Below are 19,821 nucleotides of genomic sequence, written 5' to 3' on the forward strand. Positions count from 1 at the left end.
ATGATCGCACTACTTTTTACTGATCATTTAGGCTGCTTTTGGTAGAGGTGTAAAATCGAACCAGGGTAAACTTTACACCCCTGTTCGATTTTGCAGGCATTTGGTAAACATGCAATTTTACATTGAAAATTACATCTCTCTCTCTCTCTCTCTCTCTCTCTCTCTCTCTCTCTCTCTCTCTCTCCTTCTTCTTCTTCTTCTTCTTCTAGGAGTGAGCATTATTGGGTTAAAACCGAAAACTAAACTAAAAATTTCAGTTTCGGTTTTTTCGATTCGACTTTTTCAATTTTTGGTTAAACCGGTTTTGTTTTTCGATTTTTGGTTTTGGTTTTTGAAATTAGAATTTCGGTTAACCAAATTAACCAAACTTTTTATTATTATATGTAGTATACAATATATAATATGTAACATATAATAAATAATATATTATATATTTATATATTAATATATAATATATAGAAATTTGATTTCATAATATATATATATATATAATAATATATAATAGAGTATATATTATTAAAATTTGATTTTAACCGAACTAAAAATTTCGGTTTCAATTATTTCAGTTTTTCTAAATTTTGGTTTCAATTTGGTTTTTAAATTTTTGGTTTATTCAGTTTGGTTTTTAACCAAATAAACCGAATGCTCGCCCCCTATCTTCTTCTTCTTCTTCTTCTTCTTCTTCTTCTTCTTCTTCTTAACAGATGGTGGTGTCGACCGGCCGCATTGGAGCAAATCCAGCCATCGAAGGCCTATTGTGAACCGAAGTGGAGGAGATCAATAGTCATGGCAAAGACGAACTCGTTTTATGGAAACATCTCTCTACCTGACTATACTTTCATTATCAAGGTTCAAAGTATCGATACACATCATTCCAGGACCCCTCTGATGCGCCCCTACAGTGGGTGTATCGGGGGTCTGACCGATTCAGGGTGTTGAGGCCTAAAACGACTCTCCTAAACTAGTTGCAAAAAAATAAAATAAAATAAAATAAAACACTAAAAAACTGTATCGATTCCCCCAATCAATACGCCCATACCGGCATATCGAGCATATCGATATTTTGAACCTTGCTCATTATGTGGTGTCTGCTCTATCCATTGCATTCAACGTTCTTTGCAGCCAGCTCAATCAGCCGCCCTCTTTTTCTTCTCCTAGTACTTCCCCCCTTCCCTTCTTTCTTGCTCTCTCCTTTCTCTCTCTCTCTCTCCCTCCTCTGCCGATCAGAAGGAATATCGGAACTGATTAAGTCCAGTCAATCCTCCCTTTCTTTCCTTCTTCCTTTCCCTCCCCTCCCCTTCCACTCTTCTAGTTTCTTTTCATCCGGCCACCCGCCACCCAACTTCATTGAGCACCACCTGATATTGCAATACCATCACTGCTTTCGACAGTTGCACCTCCATACAAGATACAACAAACTCGCTACCACCATCTCTTATCTCCTACTTTCTCCCTCCTTGTCTCTCTCGGTGTCTTCCCATCAGCGCCGTCATTGATAACAATGGCTGCCTCAAACAACGATCTCGATCATCGTCCTCATCAATCAGTCATTGCCAGCACACTCATCGAACTCAATTCATTGTGGGGGCTAGGAAATCATAACCGGACACCGTTCTCTTAACCGCAGCTAGGGTTTCCCATCTTGCAGCATCAAACCCATAGTATCTGCTGCGTTTTCGTGCAGTTAAAAGATGGGGTTCGACAAGGGAGTTCGTCTTGTTATCGCCTCTGGCCACTGGCGAGAGATGACACCACTTATCGGAAAGGCAGCGGCAATGGAAGAAAATTTTGCAATTGGGAGGAGATTTTACATCGATCGTCCAAACACGCAAGAGTATAAAATGAGTATAAAGCCGATTTGCTTTTTACACTCAGAAATCTAACCGTTGTTAAACTCAGCCTTAATATTTAACTATTTCTTCATGGTCCAAATTTCAATGCCTCTAAATAACAAAATTTGATCCGGAAGAAACAAAGATCGTCCTTTAAAGTGAAGTTGAAACGACTAATAACATCCTTCAGCATCGAACCCCTTTACCGCACTTCTCAAGAAGAAGCACCACTTCTTAGAGCTTGAGCCTTGCTGGGTTTCCTTGGAGCTAACTGAATCTCAGGCTACAAAACAGAAAGAACCAACGACAGGAAAATAATTAAATACAAGAGTAGTCTTACCAACATTTTTCTTTCTTTATTCCTTTCATTGATGCTCTTATTCCTCTAATAAAGTAATAATCCAATAATCCAATAATAGAGGTTACCTCTTTCTTTACGGCTTCTTCCTTTTCGGACAAGATCAACTCAATGTGGCAGGGAGAAGACATGTAGGCTGCCATACAAAACATTCACACTTAAAAGCCACAGAAAAGTTAAAAGAAGATGGTAGAATTTAATAACAAGTTAACAAACTCACGGTTGATTCTCCCATGAGCTCGGTAAGTGCGGCGCCTCTGTTTCTGAGCCTGGTTTACCTGGATGTGAGAAATATATAATGAACCCACATCCAACCCTTTCACCTGGAAAAGAAACAAGGGTGACATTAGAATGTAGATAGTTAACTAAAAATTGAAAAGGAAAACAAAATCAATAACCAGCTAGAATCAAACATACATCTGCATTACTCTCAGCATTCTTAAGCAAATCCAGAATGAATTTGGCAGACTTAACAGGCCAGCGTCCCTGTCCATTTGGATGACGGTTCTTTGCTTGAGCAGTTCGACCAACACCCCCACAGAAGCGTTGGAATGGAATGGCTTGCTTATGGGCTAACACATCCTCCAAATACCTTTTAGCCTTGGCCAGAGGCAACTTTCGAATTGCATGGGCAGTCTCTCTAGTGTTCTGAGGTAGCAAAGAATAGAGCATAAATTTAAGATATTCAAATTGATAGAATTAAAAAAAAAAACAGAAAATAAAACACAACAAATGCAAAAGGATGAACACGCATGCAGTGTTGGCCCCAGCAAAGATAAATAAAACAAACACATTAAAGGAAAACTGCGTTTATTTTAATTTGTTGAAGCAAAAATATAACCATGGCCAAAACCAACTCTCCCTTCCAGTAGCTGATTATCATCATTAATTTAGGTCATGTTTGGTTCAACTCCCATCTTTCTCATTCTTAACCAAGATAAAATTCAAAGATAGAAAAGAATGAATAAAAATAGGAAAAATGAGAATATTGCTACAGACCAAACGCTTTCTTTCCTAAAACATGATTTTTACTTTTACAACAAGAACGAGAGTAAAATAGGTAACCTGTTTGGTTACAAATTTCATTCTCATTCATTTTTTCCATTCATGAAAATAATAACATATATAGGTATACATACATCACTCAATGGCAAATATTTATCATGGAATCATGTGGGGAACACATCAATAACACAATATGGAAAATGACAAGCTTGAGAAGCTATTGCATTTTGTTGCATCAAGAAAATATTAAAAAATTAAAAGAAGCAATGACTAACATCAACTGTGTATCCCCCTCCTCTTTCAATCCCCTCCAAAGAATGTGTTCATTAATAAAGCGACCTTTTTGTATCAGCTACCTACCCAAATTGTCTACACCTGATCTGACGTGAAACCACACCATATAAATTTATATTCTAGGCTTCTAGTATTGCAAATTATGTTGGACGTTGAGTTGGGCTAGCCCAGTTACTGATTCAGTACTTAGTTCTCTAAGTCAGGCTCAGACAGGGAACAAGAAATTTAGAATTAAAGAAAGAACAGAAAATAACTCCTACGCCCATAGAGGACTATCTTTGGTTTGCATTGGGCCAGTTTGCTAAACAATCGGGCCCCATGAACATATGGGCTCACAAAATAGAGCCCAGCTTCTACAAAATAACTAAAAGACATGACAATAAGCACCAAATAAAGCCCATAAACAACTATTATTGATGTTCAGGGTGTGGTATGTAGATTGTCCTGTTTTTCTGGGTCTAAGGAAATTGTTTTATTGTTTTGTTGAGACTATATGGTTAGCTATGGCTATTGCTGAAAAGCAACATAGTTGGTTATGGTACCATCTTTGAAAAAAAAAATGTAGTTGGTTATAGTTGGAACTTATTTTGGCTACTTAAGTTTTTATTTGCCTTTTATTCTTTTATCAGTTTAAAGAATTTCAGTAAAGCTGCATGGGAACTCATCATGCGGCTACAGAAGATTGATAATAACAACTACCATGAAGTATGGAGCCATAAGGTCCTTGAGCTAGTAAATTATTGTCATGATATAGACATGGTGCAACAGCAGAGCCATGGCTTGTAATAGCGAATTCTAAACAGTTTAGATATGGCTTACTTCAGCTCATTCATGATCTTAAGCATTGCCAAAATTTTTCAAAGTTGTTTTGTTCCTGATGGTTTAACTGAATGAATAACCTTGTCTTAGTTTTTGTTTATCTTGGCCTTAGGGCAGCAAATGAAAAACCTAATTTTGTGTTTAATTTTGTAGGTTTATGTTGGTTCTATACAGATATATTGAGCTTTGTGTTTAATTCCTACAACTCCATCAGTCATAAGAAAAATACCCCGATACAGTTCAGTCATCAGAACACACGTGCTTATAAATCCAGACACTCAACCATCCTAGTTAAAAGTTAATAATATGAACAATCAAAAATCACCAACAAAGCATCAAATAGAGTCTATAATGTAACATCATTTACTGAACCTTCTGCCATGAAGGATACAAACAGAGGTTCACCCAATAACAATGTAAATAATTTCCCTGAAGTTTACGAGAGATCTGTTCACATGGGCAACAGGACCCTGCTTTTATCATCGGGTGTATAAACCAACCATTGGCGCCAGTGTCAGCAGTAATTTCTTGCAAAAGTATTCATTAACTAAACAAGTATAGCAACCTATCAGCATAACAGTTGAAAATCAAATAGGGGAAGAGAATGCTAATAGTCAAATACTACAGAAGTAGATATACAACTCCATCAACCATAAAAAAAAAAAAATACCCTCACGAACTCATACATCCAGACACTCGATCATCCTAATTAGAATTTAAAGAGATAGTCAAACAACGCATTCCAATTACCTCTTCCAAGATAAGAAAGCGTTCGGAAATAAAAGTTTTAACCCTCCAACAAATCGATACAATCATCCTATTTATACTTTTGGCCTTTGAAGGAACCCTCGAAAGAAGACCAATAGTGAAAAATAAACCAGTTTTCCTATAACCCCAGAAATTAAGCTAAGTCCCACAATTCCTTTCCATATGTTTACAAATAAAACAATAACGACGCTAATATTGCGAACAAAACCATGAATTTGTTTTGCCAAGCAAATGAAAACTATGATGGAGAATCATATCACAGTTTACATCAACATAAGAAAATAACAGACATGACAACAAGTTCAGAACAACACACCTTGAAATGAACTCTCAGATCCGAGCCCCTGGCCTTACAGGCTGCAAGATGAATGTCAGAAAAACAAATAAGAAAACATGAATTAAAAACAATCGAAACATGGACAAATTGAATTTCCAGAGAATAAAATTTACCAGCGACAAGAAAACGAGGTAAAAAACCTTAGAATGTGAGGGTGCAACGAAAAATGACTTAATGAAATCATTTTTCAGTTCAATGGTACTTGGAAGGCAACTAAAAAACCAGAGAAAATGGCTTTAGAATGCTTACACTTGGTTGGGTTGTCCGGCTCGCTGGAATACTTCACCTACAAGATAGAAAGAAAATTGGAAACTTGAATCAAAAGATATGAAGGATCATATACGAAGAACCAAAAAGATAAGACAGGATAAGATACCATGACTGATCCTCTGCGAATGATCTGAAAGAGCAAAGCCGGGTGTCTTTCGTCCCCAAACCAACGAAAGGGTTTCTCCGGCTGCTTCAACCCTTTTAAAGAATAAAGTGAAACCCTAACCCAACCATTGCATCAAAGGGTTTTCATTTTTCAATAAAATCGAAGGTGAGAAAGACAAACTGAAAAACCGAACCGATCAAAACCGAATCGAAAGTACGGATTCGGGTTTGGTCAGTTTCGATTCAGTATTTTATATATTTTTTATTTTTTATACATTATAAATTAATAAATATGCAATATATGTATTTATAATATACAATACATTATTTTTATTTAATATATAATATTATATATATTTTAGTGTTTTATTATATATTTAGATATTTTAATTTTATATATTATAAATAATAAAAAATTAATGAACCGATGAACCAAATCTATGGTTAACTGAACCGGTCAACTGGTTAAACAATTGGCTTCGGTTCAATTTTCGGTTACCTGTTTTCCAAAAACCGGTAACCCCAATCCGGTTTCAAAATAAGCCCACGATTTGATTACTCGAACCGTGAACACCCCTAAACCGAATTGAAAATCCAATTAACCAAATTAATGGATTCGGCATTTCCATATAACCCATATAATAAAACAGGGAGTTTTCAGACGCTCTTGTTTCGTCAACAATAGAATTTTATTTTCCCAAGTTTCTCCCTTTTCTCAAATTTAATCGGATGGTGAAAATCAAAAGAATTTGTTTCCATAAACACAACATATGCAACTGCTCGCATTGCCCTATGCAGGGCTGTCAATGGGTTGGGTCGGATTCAATGAACCGAACCGATTGGGCCAGTTCTAGTTCCAATAACTGAAACCGACGGATCGGTTCTGTGCCCTGATTATTATTGGTTCATAACCAGTTCCACCCAATTTCGAACCGATTTAAATCAGACCTGAACTATATTCATATAATACATAATATATATAATATATAATGTATAATATATAATATTTAATCTATTTTAAATGTATTTATTTATTTACTATAATCAGATCTATCAGGACTCTATTATCTTGACAAGCGATCGGTTTGATTATGGGTCTAAAAATTATAGACCCTATCGGGTCCAATTCAATTCCGAGTCCTCAATTCCTATCGGGTTGGTTCAATTCTAACCGGTCCCAACCCAAACCAGACCCATTGACAGCCCTATCAAAACTTCTTAGTGGCATCTTTAAAGTAGCTCAATTAAAGCAATTGATATGAGGCACTTCTTAGCGGCATCTTTAAAGAAGCTAAATTGATATAAGACACACGTTGAAGAAATTTTTTTAGGGTAACTTCTAATCGAGATTCTCTTCTCTTGAACGCATAACCTCGACTTTCTTTAGTTAATATTCTATTCATCTTTCTTTTGAAGGGATTGCTTAGATTTGTAATCTTGAACTATAATACATACTTTAATATTTCTTTTTCTCAAGAAACTTTTTTTAGAATTTCGAAAATGATTACCATCTACTTTGAAATTCCTATGTTCTTTTAAGTCTTTACTCTATTTTGTTGGGTTTCTTTGAATGTTGTTATCTATTAATGATATCATTGGAATATTTAGGAGTATCTCTCTATCTCTCTTTACATAAGTAGTAGGGGTGCAAAGAGTTTGGATCATATTCGAATCAAAGTATATCCGAATCCAATCCAATATTGTTCATGACATATTCAATCCGATAGGGAAGGATTTGAATTCAAATCCAAGCGAGAAGTCAGATCTTTGGATATGATTTGATACTATTTTTTTCTTTAATTTTTAATAAATTTTTAAAGTAAAAATAAAATATACCAATTTAAATAAAAAAACAAAAATACATGTATTTTTTAATTATTTTTATCATATTTATACATGTTTCTTTGTAAAAATTAAATAATATAAAAAAATTATAAAAATACAATATAAACAATTTTGATTGGATCTTCTCGAATTGAAGAAGGGGTGATTTGGATCCAATCCGATTTCAATCGGATCCTATAATCCAATTTGATCCAATGCAAAGATCCAAACAAGGGGTGATCTGAATTCGGCCAAATAGGATCGAATTAAATCATAATCCAATCCATTCGAACCCTTAGTAAGTAGTTCTTTCATATTTCTTGCCTAAATCTACTCAGCCAATTAGTAATTTCTAAGTTTAATTGTATCAATTTAGCAATGGTAATATCTCATTTCTAGAATTTTTCAAGCTGCCTTTTTTTTATAGTTTGTTCTTTCATGTTCCGTTTTCTTGATTATCTCTTAAGCTTAAGTTTATTATATTGTTGCCAAGGCTTAGTTTGAAAAGAGTACAAATAATATACAGTGCAAATGCATATAAATAATACAAAATACAAGGTTTTGCACTCTTCATATTTGTATTTGTAATCCTTCTAGATTAAGTCCAAATATCAAATATTGAAATTGGAAAATCCAATATAGAAGAACAAGGTGAAAATGTGGGAGGGAAAAAAGGTATAGTGGGGCAGCAAGAAAGTGTATCTATTCCATAGTACATAAAAAGTTAAAATATTTAAAATGGATATGATAAAAATAAGACTCAAATAAAAAGTTATTCATAAAATAATACCAACAGTTTCTTCAGCCATTACAATAACTAAATGTAATTTACTAGGAGAAAGAAAACAAACATTTCCAATAAATTTCAAATCACATAGATCTATTATAATAAAACAATACAAGCATAATATTTTAAACTGCACAAGCATATTAGAATAGCATATCTACTACCAGAGACATCTTTTTTTTTTTTTAATATTGGAAAAGTTTCATTACCAAAATGCAAACAAAGTTACCAAAAAGAGGCACAATGTGTGATATCACTTGAACGTACAAATAAGTGTTAAAACCACGTTTTAAATCTTAACAGATGTTTCATAAACATTCTCACAAACCCAATCAATATTATCATCGGGAGTATTTTCTATTACATGTGTTCTAAGTGGTTCAATTTCCAAATCATCTCCATCAACCTCATCAACCCGCATATCAAATAAACCTCTTGGGATTGTCTTGATAACAATACTTCGATTATCTTCATTAGTGTCTTTCACATAAAAAAACTTATTGGGCTTGGGAGACTAAAATGAAAGGCTCATCCTACCTTGTTTTGTTCCCCTACTTTGTGTCACATCAACCCAATCACATCTAAATAATACAACCCTAAACTTCTTATAGTAATTTAATTAACTCAATGATGTCGATTAATATTACATAATAAGTGGCATCCTAGAAATTGGATTTATATTTCTAGAAATAGCAAAATTTGATGTTTCTACTGTGACAACAACCCCACTATTTTAGATTTTTCTTCGTCGTTCACGATCTTTAGGTGAAATCTAAAACCATTTACAATAAACCCCTTGAACCTCTGCACTTTACACGATGGACCTTTAGCCAATCATTTAATTTCCTCCAAAATTTAAAGATTATTTTTTATTCAAAGTTTGCAACGTAAAAACACCATAAAAAATTGTTTGAAATGGATTTACATTTACAAACAAGGTGTAAGAAGTTGCACAATGGAAAAAGTTTTTTACACTTAACTTAAACCATTCATGAAATTTTTGATTTTGAATTTATTTTATCTCTTTTTTTCTCTTAGATGAATACGTCAATGTTGACGCTTGATAATTATAGCATATTGTCTACACAAACTTAAAATTACTATTCTTAAAATTTTTAAAATTGAAGTTTATTTAAAAATATAAAAAATCATATTCAATAAAAAACTTACTCATTATGGGGAATCACTTTGTCACAATTAAATAACACATATCGATGAGATTAAGCCCATGTGATTTCATCTAATTGGATATGTGTGTGTATGTATTAAGCAATGGAACAAATATAAAAATTTACCTTTCAATTGAACACATCCAGCGAAATTGTACCGGGCCACACGTATTAGCCTAAAGTGCTAGATGTATTGAATAATTGACCATGATGGTGAAAAATGACGGAGGAAATATCCTCTCTAGACAATATAGTATTAGTGCAATCTCCCTCTCCATTTTGTATAACTCGTTTGAGGTCAACACTTTTGAGCGCAACTTTCTGAAAAAATTTGCATAACTCAATCAAAGGAGAACACACATTCTTAGGCAATGTATTTTGCATGGCCAATGGAAGCAATTGTTGCATTAAAACATAGCAATCATGACTTTTGAGACCTCGAATTTTTCGTTGCTTTACAACCACCTGTCGGAATATGTTAGATGCATATCCACATGGAACCTTACTTTATCTCAATACTCTTCAAAAAAACTTCCTTACCAATAGAAGATAAGGAGTAACACGTAGGGGGCAAATATGCAATATTTGATCCATGTTACTAAGGATGAAGCTCAAACCTTATTCACATTAACCCTATAATGTAAATGTGCCTTTACATTTATTCTTTATATTACCATCAAAGTTCAAGAGAGTCATCATTATATTGTCACATATATTCTTTTATATATGCATCACATCAAGATTATGACAATATAAAGTTATGCTGCCAATATGGTGGTAGTAAGATAAATATATTCCTCTTCTTCTAGTTAAATAAACAACTCTCCAACTTAGTGTTGCGTTTCTTTTTTTCCCCCATTACTACCTTGGTCCTTTTTATCAAATGTGAACTGTAATCCTTCTAACTAGTGTTGCATTTCTTTTTTTCTCCCATTACTACCTTGGTCCTTTTTACCAAATGTGAACTGTAATCCTTCTAACTAGTGCAATATAGTAATGCTAGTTGGTGGAGTAGTTACAATTCTAAACTCTTGATTTCTATTAAAAGATTGTTTCTCATGTCTATATCTATGGTTGGCATCCAAGAATCACCGATGACCCATGTAACAGAACTTTTGACCATGATTCAACCAATGTGAACATGTTTCACTATTACATGATGGACATGCAAACCTTCTGTTGGTACTCCAATTCGATAAATTACCATATATAGGAAAGTCATTTATTGTCATTAACAAATAACATACAGTTGGAAGTTCTTATTAGTTGATACATCATATATTTCAACACCGTCATCTTATAATTCCTTGATTTCGAAAATAAAGGGTTACAAGTACACGTCAATATCATTTCCAAGAGCATTTGGATAAGGAATAATCAATGACAAAAGCATATAAGGTTGTTTCATATACATCCATATGGGCAAATTGTATAGAATCAATACCATTGGCCATGTAATGTATGTGACACTGAGTGTTCTGAAATGATTTATTCCACCACTTGCAAACCAAGCCTAAAATTGTAAAGTTCAGCTACAAAATCCAGATACTTAGTATCAAATTCCTTCTAAATAGGAGAGTTACCAGGGTGTCTCATGAAACCATCCTTGATACATCCATTTTCATGCAAAGTCATAAGATATGGCATTTTAGTTGACATGAAAAGACGCTACAACCTTGGCTTTAAAGGAAAATGGTGTAGGGCCTTCACAAGAATCTTTCTCTCCCTTATACCAATTGCCACATTAGTGATGTTCTCATGGTCATCATTTAGCTTCTATCTTGAATCACCGCACATGGAATAAATCTCATAATTAGCATGTTCTTTCCAAAACAACATAGAATCATTTGGACATGCATCAATCTTTTCATTCTTATGTCCAAAATTTTCCATCATCTTTTCAGTTTTATATAAAGAACTTAGTACTTGATTACCTTCTGGTAGAACTTCCTTGAACAATTCAAGCAACTCAATAAATGACTTGTTACTTCACCCATACAAACATTTAATATGAAACAACCTAACAATGAATGAAAGCTTTGAGAATATTGTACACCCTGGATATAATTCTTGTTTAACATCTTGTAAAAGGCTAAAAAAATTTTGAGCATCAGGATTAGGCCCTTCATTAGGTTGTACTGGAATATCCATCATTTCATCCCAATGTTCCATTGTAGTAATGTCACATGCATCATGAATCATCCATGCATATCACCACACTCAATTGTGTTATCACAACAACAAGTTTCATTATATGTCGTATGCATAGAAATTGACTCTCTATGAAATATCCCCTCTGTATAACCTTAAAGAAATCCATTCAAGATTAGATGGCATTTCACATCAATCTGATGCATCCACAAAATATTGCCACATTTTGTACAAGGATATCAAAATTTTTATTTATGGTCTGCCTTCCTAAAAGCAAACCAAATAAACTAATCAACAACATCCAGATACTCTTTAGAAGTTCTTTACCGATGAATCCAACTCTTGCCTATTTTACACCCTAATGAAAAAGACAAGAGGTCAGCTATGTTATAAATGAGACGAAAAAAAGACAAGAATATCACCAAACAAACTATTTGCATTACAAGAAAATCTGTCTATAACCACTATACTCTAGTTACGTACAAACACAAAAATCCATGGCTAAAGCATGGGATATTGCCACATATATGAAATGTCCGAAGCTACAATTTGATCTTTAGCTACGACCCTATGCCTGTGGCTAGATATTAGTTTTTTTTGTAGCTAAAAGATTTTTATAGCCACTGATTTTAGTTATCAGTGGCTATAAATTATATAAATAAATATTAACATTTATCTATGGTCATATTGTTCATGGTTAAAATGCATTTTATTCGTTGGTAAAAGTTTTTTATGGCTATAGCTATAATATAACTATCCGTATCTATAACTATCAAATTTAACAATACCGAAATTAGAATTTGGTGTTTTGAAAATATGCCCACGGTGATGTATTTTCTCTCTTTTCTCTTTCCTTCCTCGTGCGCCCCCAAAAGCACTATATGCTCTTTCTCTTTAGTCTTTTTCTCCGCTTGAACCATCTTTCTCTATTGATCAATCTCACATTTTCTCTTATTTCACAAAATCCCCTTCTACCTTTTTCTTCACTCTTCGATCTATGTTTCTTATTTTCTTGCTACCACTCACAAAACCCTCATCTTCTGTTTGGGTTGTTGTACTACAAATCCTTCCATTAAGCCATGGTGCCATAGCCAACAATCCATTAGTTGGTTCAGGTGTTGTTAGAGGAACATTCAAGTTAATGACTGCTTAGGTAAGAATTCCTTTGATTCTCTCACCAAAAAGCTGTAAAACATTCTTTGTTTTTTATTTGTTTCCCTAAAAGCAAGTACTGGTTTGGGTGCCAAAGGTGTGAAATGTAAATCAATCCTCTAATATCAAAATTAAACTTAGTGATTAGCATAATAAAATAGGTCTGAATAGTTGTACAAGAGAAGAAGGAGCTTTATTATTCTCCATTATCCTCTAACCCTATTTTATTAAGATCTAAAAATTTGATGATGACAAAAATGCCCTTAAGTGGGCGACCAACTTGGCAGTTACATAAAGAAAATAAAACAGGAATAAATAACAGGCCCATTAAGTGTGGCCCATCGACATAAAATAAAAGATATTACAAGAGTGGCTATTAGGGCCCATTCGGCCCAGTGTCTTTACACTCCCCCTCAAGCTGAGCATAGATGTCAATCATGCCCAACTTGCTTATATAGTTTGTCAATTTCCCCCTTGGAACTCCCTTGGTCAAGATATCAGCCAGTTGCTCTTCCGATGTGATGAATGGTAAACAAACTTCTCCTAAAGAGACTCTTTCCCTTATGAAATGCCTATCAACCTCAATGTGCTTAGTTCTGTCATGTTGAACAGGATTATGTGCAATGTTGATAGCAACTTGGTTGTCACAATAGAGCATCATTGGTTTCTCGTAATCCACCCCCAATTCCTCTAGAAGGGATCGTAGCCATAGTAATTCTGACACACCATGAGCCATTGCCTTGTATTCTGCTTCAGCTGAGGATCTAGCAACTACTGATTGTTTCTTACTCCTCCAAGACACAATATTCCCAACAACCAGAGCACAATAACTAGAGGTGGACCATCCGTCATCAATACATCCTTCTCAATTTGCATTAGTAAAGGCTTCCAGTTTCATGTGACCATGCTTAGCAAATAGAAAATATTTGGCCGAATCATGCAAAGGTATAACAACTTTCTAAGCAGTCTCTGAAACACTCCCTTATCAGACAAAGGTTCACCATCTGTGGCAGAAAGCTTATGATTAGGATCAATGGGAGTGGAGATGGGTTTAGCTCCAATTTTACTAGCTTCAACAAGAAGATCAATGACATATTTGTGCTGAGATATGAAGATACCATCCTTAGATCAAGCAACTTCAATGCCCAATAAATATCGAAGATCTCCCAAGTCTTTGATTTCAAATTCAAAGTTGATAAATCCTTTTAGTTTACTAGCCTCTTCAATGTCATTACCCGTGACCACAATGTCATCAACATAAACAATCAAGAAGGTCACCAAAGAGTCATTTCTCTTCAAGAATAGTGTATGATCAAATTGTGTTTGAATGTAGCCAAAGGAGACAAGAGTAGCCCGAAATCTCTCAAACCAAGTCCGAGGAGATTGTTTGAGACTATGAATAGATTTGTGTAGTTTACACACCTTGCATTTCATTTCCTTCCCATACACTTCTGGAGGTAGAGACATATAGACCTCTTCATGCAGGTCTCCATTCAACAAGGCATTTTTAACATCAAACTAATGTAGGGGCCAGTCAAAAGTAGCTGCTAGAGAAAGTAAAACCCTGACTGAAGTCATCTTACCAATAGGAGCAAATGTCTCAAGATAGTCAATGCCATGCATTTGGGTGTAACCCTTACCAACCAACCGAGCCTTAAACCTCTCAACAGAGCCATCAAAGTGATATTTAATGGTAAACACTCATTTACAACCCACTGGTTCTATCCCTTTCGGCAAGTCCACAATATCCCAGGTATGGATCTTATGCCATGCATCAAGTTCAGTCATCATAGCATCATGCCATTCAGCTTGAGATAATGCTTCCGGTATAGACCTGGGTATCACACGGGAAGAAACAGAGGCAAGAAAGGAGTAGTAGGAAGGGGAGAGAAGGTTGTAAGAAAAGTGTTTGGAGATACAATGGGTTATACACTTCCGCTTGCCCTTGCGAAGAGCAATAGGAAGATCAAGGTTTGGGACAGTCAAAGATGGGCCAGTGAGTAGAGGGCTGACCTGTTTCCTCAGGAATGATGGAGTGGCAAGGTGCTCTTTTGAAGGAGTAGAAACAACCTGCACATGTCTGAATCTCTGCCTTTGGTACCACCTTTGGAGAGCAGGAGCAGAAGCAGGACAACGAGCAGGGATATCGGAGGTAGGTCCAGTGGAAGAAGTGGACACCCCATAATCAGACTCACAAGGGATGGGAAGAGGAACAACTGGAGACATAGCAAATGGCTCATCAGATTTCTCCCCCTTAGGAAGAATACTAAAGAAGGGAGTCAAGTCGGCAAAGGTGACATCCCGATATACAAAGCGGGTGCCATGAACTGGATCAAAACAGTAATAACCCTTCTGTGTGAAAGCATATCCCAGAAACACACACTTATGAGCCTTAGGTTCAAACTTGTGCCTTTGGTGACTATGAATATGCACATAGCAAGTACACCCAAACACACAGAGAGGAAGAAAAAAGAGATCCTCATCTGGGAAGAAAAGACTAAAAGTAGTTTTAAAGCCAAGGACCCGGATCTCGAGTGCTTGAAAAACTAAGGTTTTGCTCCATCAAGCAGATGGGAGGAAGAGAGAAGATGCTGCCGCACCTACCAGACTAACCCAAACTCTTCCAAACCTGAACCGCCCTCCTTTAGTAGTCACAAGACACCTTCCAAGCACAGAGCGCCACACCCGAGCTTCACCTTTCCTGGTAACCTCGAAAATCTCTAGTTGGCTAGGGTTTCGGGCAGCAACAAAACAACATCACTTCTTGGCAAAATCTAGCCAGAACTAAGCTCTCTAAACCCTTCTACCAACTAGGCAAGTGATTCTCTATACTATAGAGAACCTATCTCTCCATACACTCTCTTGATTTTAAAGTGTATAGAAACGAAGAAAAAAAATGGAAAATGAACTAAACCTGTTCTGATACCAATATGTAAATCAGTCATCTAATATCAAGATTAAACTTAGTGATTAGCAGAATAAAACAGGTCTGAATAGTTGTACAAGAGAAGAAGATGGCAAAGAGAAGAGGTAAGAGAAGAAGGAGTCTTATTATTCTCCATTCTCCTCTAACCGTATTTTATTAAGATCTAAAAATTTGATGATGACAAGAATGCCCTTAAGTGGGCGGCCAACTTGGCAGTTACATAAAGAAAAAAAAAAACAAGAATAAATAATAGGCCCATTAAATGTGGCCCATCAACATAAATTAAAAGATATTACAAGAGTGGCTGTTAGGGCCCATTTGGCCCAGTCTCTTTACAGTGTGCAACTTAATTACGAGAAAGCCTAATCCAACAAGGGTTTTGGGTTGTATTAGTTGGATTCTGGACTTCATACCAAATTGCATCCCTATTCTTTGCCCAACTGTCCCAAGTATTCTCAACCCATTTCTTTCTTATCAAAGCCCTTTTCCCTATTTCACAATGACCTCTTTCTTCTCCATCTCCCATGAAACTTGATAAAATGACTGACATGACAATATTGATCTAGAACAGGGTACTAATAATTTCACCATCCAAATGGGTCTAGTTTATGTTAGTATTTAGTAGTTTTTACATTTAATTCATCAAAGCACTAAGTTTAGAGGGTCATGTTTGTTTGTAAAAGAATATCATAAAAAGCAAGAAGAAGCTCAATACCATTTTAACCTAACCACTTAACGGTATCGGTGGTTGTGTTTACAGAAACACCTGACAAAACCAATGTTGGAAAAATCAAGAATTAATTGCAGGCCCATAACATTGCTAAGAAGATAAAGATAAATGTGTAAAAAGTTTGGTTCAAGCAATGTACCCAAGTTTGATTTATGTGAAGATTTTATATTCAACTAGGCTGAGACTTAAGACAGTAGATGAAGATCCAAATTAAAACAATAATTCATTCACAGGATCATTGATTTTGCTTTTATTCCTTCATATACTTAAGACAGTAGATGAAAATCCACCCACCTACCCCCCCAGGCTGGTTTGAAACATCTAAGGAGGCTTTGGAAGTTTAAATTATTTGTAATTATATTTGATATTAATCATGCAAGTGGTCTTCCCATTTTGATACATAGCTAACCCACTTATATCTGAAATTTTCTTTAACCAATAAGTGCTTGAATGATTTAAATCACCAATTGTCACTTATTACTTGTATGTGTGAATGCTTGGTTACTCTTTTAACATTTTAAAACTATTCTAGTTAATGACAAAAATATTTCTCATACCCATGTTCAAAGAGAAAAGGTTATAACCATTGCTCCAATTGATAAAAAAATGGACAAGATCAGACTAGACACAGACTATTCAGACGTTAAAATAAGACCTTATACCAATAGGATATAATTTAGAGTGTATTATGTATAAGATTCTAGAATGCCAATTCCCCTAAGGACATCTAAGCAGATTTGAATATTTAACCAGCTAGGAATTGAAATGACTAATTTTCTAGCAATTTTATACCTCTTTCTTCTCCATTTGTTGTCGAACTCTTGCATCTATAAAAATGTTAAATCCTGTGTCTAATCACATCAGGTATCTTGCAAGACCCTTTTCCTCTCATTAGAATATAATTGATGCCATTTGCTAATGCTTCTAATGGTTTTGTTTCAACATGCTTTATATTTTGTTTCAATATAGTTATTATTGGAGAATAAATAGGGTAGCTTTTTTCCAATAATTTTACATCAGCTCGATTTGGTTTCATGAACAAAAATGAATGTTTTTTTATGAAAATGAATATTTGTACTATGTCTTAGTGCTTGCAAAGTGGCTAAAAAAATGATGAATATTTTCCAAAATGTGAGTATTAATTGCCAAAAAATGTCACATTCTTCCACCAAATACCATGAGAAATAGTAATGTGATTCATTCTACCATACAATATCATTTCTTGATAAGAAAATGTCACCTTCATTATATTTTCTTTTTTTTTTTTTTCTCTTGAAAAGGGTAAGGAATGAATTTCATTAAAGAAAAGGTATACAAGGCCCATAGGGCATGAACAACACCAAAAAAATGTCACCACGAGTACCATAAGTAGGGTCAGGCCTAAGCCAACCAAGGCTCAAGACCATAAGCAGGCTCGTAGGGCATACTGCTATATCAATATATCCATGTGTTTCTTAGGTGTATATTGATACATATCTTAAAATTATCTCTTTGATACTCTTTTTTATTTTGAGAAAGTAAGGATAATTACAAGAAAACTGATTTTTAATATTTTAAATTCCTTCTTATAGGTTACAGTACAAGATTACCTATTTTCTATTTTAATATAATGTGGGATGTCATGGGATTTCTGAACCATATAGTGGTGTAATATATTATTATTTGACTAATGATTTGGGGGAGATCAAATCAGCCTCCCACTACGTCTCATATCACATCCTTGCCATATATTGGGGACAACTCCCGATGATAGTACTAGAAATTATGATGTATCATCAAAAGATGCTCCCAATTCATGGCATTGATGTGTTGTGGGATGATGTGGGGCACCCATTGTGGGAGGCTGATTTGAACTCGATTTGGGGTTACTTTTTATTCTTTGAAGGAAGTAACAGGCTTTTTCTTAAAGGATTTGTTTTATTGTCCTCATCTTGTCTGTGATTGATAAAAACAATGGGAAATATCAAAAAATATATATTTTTATTAATTGAACATCTCTCTAATTTGCAATACATAATGGGGATACTTTTTTCTTTGTCTAGGAGAATTGTGGGTACTGGTGTTTGGAACTTTTAAGAAGTGGAAAGTTTTTCTTAAAGACTTTATTCTATTGCTTAGTGACAAAACAACTCTGTTTTCAGTAATAATTAATGGATCTATAGGATAAAATGTGAGCCCCATGCTTTCTGCACATCCAATTCCTAGCTAATTATTCCCATGTCATCACAAGTGCAAACTTCAAAACAAAATCACTGAAAAATTCCACTTGGCTCTAAGCCATATTGAGAGAGAGAGATTGCAAACCTTGCCCTTGTGAATACCTCAATACTTCATAGATCAAACTACCATATAACTTGATAATTAAATGAAGCCAAAAAAAATTATCTACAACAGTACATGTTGAAACCAAAGAAATCAAGACTACAGATCAAAACAAGGATTGAAATTTTAGCTTTGGTTTATCCAACAGTATTTTAGTCGAATTTTGGTTTTGCTTGAATGACATGTAATGGTCAATGGTTTTGCTAGAATGTTGTAAATCCTATCTTTGGTTTTCAATTATTATCAGTTATCATATTTGTTAATCCATATCTGATCTCTACTTTATACAACTACACATTAGAGACTCCATTTGAAACCTTCTTGGGTTTTGTTTGGACTGCATTCATGTTCTGCTTTTGCTTTCAAAGCTTTTGCATTGGAATTAGAGTGCACCATTTAACATATTAGAAACATATTAGATGTTTCTAATATGTTAAATGGGAATTAGAGTCACACAATCCCATTCTCGATCAATTTCCTCGTCAAAAAATGTAGAACATTCTAACACCACCAAAGGTAAAGGTCTTTGTGTGGGAAGTGATTTGCTAAGTGTTTACACTTAAAACATATAGCAAGAAGGTGAATTGAGAATTGATGAGGCGCATTTTAGCAGCTCCCGGCTGGCAGGTGACTCAGATGCCTAGCTGAATGGTGACAAGCTGGAAGGTAGCTCTAACGCCTGGCTGAATGGTGATGAGCTGAGAGGTGGCTCTGACACCTACCTAAATGGTGATGAGCTGGAGAGGTAGCTTTGATGCTAAGCTGAATGGTGGTGAGCTAGAGAGGTGGCTCTGATGCGACCTGCAAGGAAATAGTGTTAGAGTGCCTGGGTTGCTTTACCCGGGGTGGGCACTCCGATGTTCAAGTTAGCGAATTAGAGATTTTAAGATAACTAAATGTGAGAGAGTTAGAGAGTTGGAGAGTTGCGAGAACTAAAAATTATGCATCTACCTGGGTCTCAGGGGCTGATGC

The 19,821-nt window shown here is 35.0% G+C and overlaps 1 protein-coding gene and 1 non-coding gene across 2 annotated transcripts; both read right to left on the bottom strand.

Moving 5' to 3' along the window:
• Positions 1-1,842: 1,842 nt before the first annotated feature.
• Positions 1,843-5,854, bottom strand: LOC148846032 (large ribosomal subunit protein uL22y-like). The gene is made up of 7 exons (XM_088954107.1): positions 5,790-5,854; positions 5,663-5,699; positions 5,393-5,433; positions 2,608-2,838; positions 2,411-2,513; positions 2,259-2,326; positions 1,843-2,115 (listed from the first exon to the last, which is right to left on the bottom strand). Exons 1-7 carry the CDS (start codon positions 5,790-5,792, stop codon positions 2,047-2,049), a joined length of 552 nt encoding a protein of 183 aa, XP_088810233.1. The 5' UTR covers positions 5,793-5,854; the 3' UTR covers positions 1,843-2,046.
• Positions 4,658-4,788, bottom strand: LOC148846033 (small nucleolar RNA snoR74). The gene has a single exon (XR_016102755.1). It is a non-coding gene; the product is annotated as a small nucleolar RNA snoR74 (small nucleolar RNA).
• Positions 5,855-19,821: the final 13,967 nt, after the last annotated feature.

Source organism: Nelumbo lutea, chromosome 7 (genome assembly GCF_056320005.1).
Source record: "Nelumbo lutea isolate HS-2025 chromosome 7, American lotus-T2T, whole genome shotgun sequence".
NCBI lineage: Eukaryota > Viridiplantae > Streptophyta > Magnoliopsida > Proteales > Nelumbonaceae > Nelumbo > Nelumbo lutea.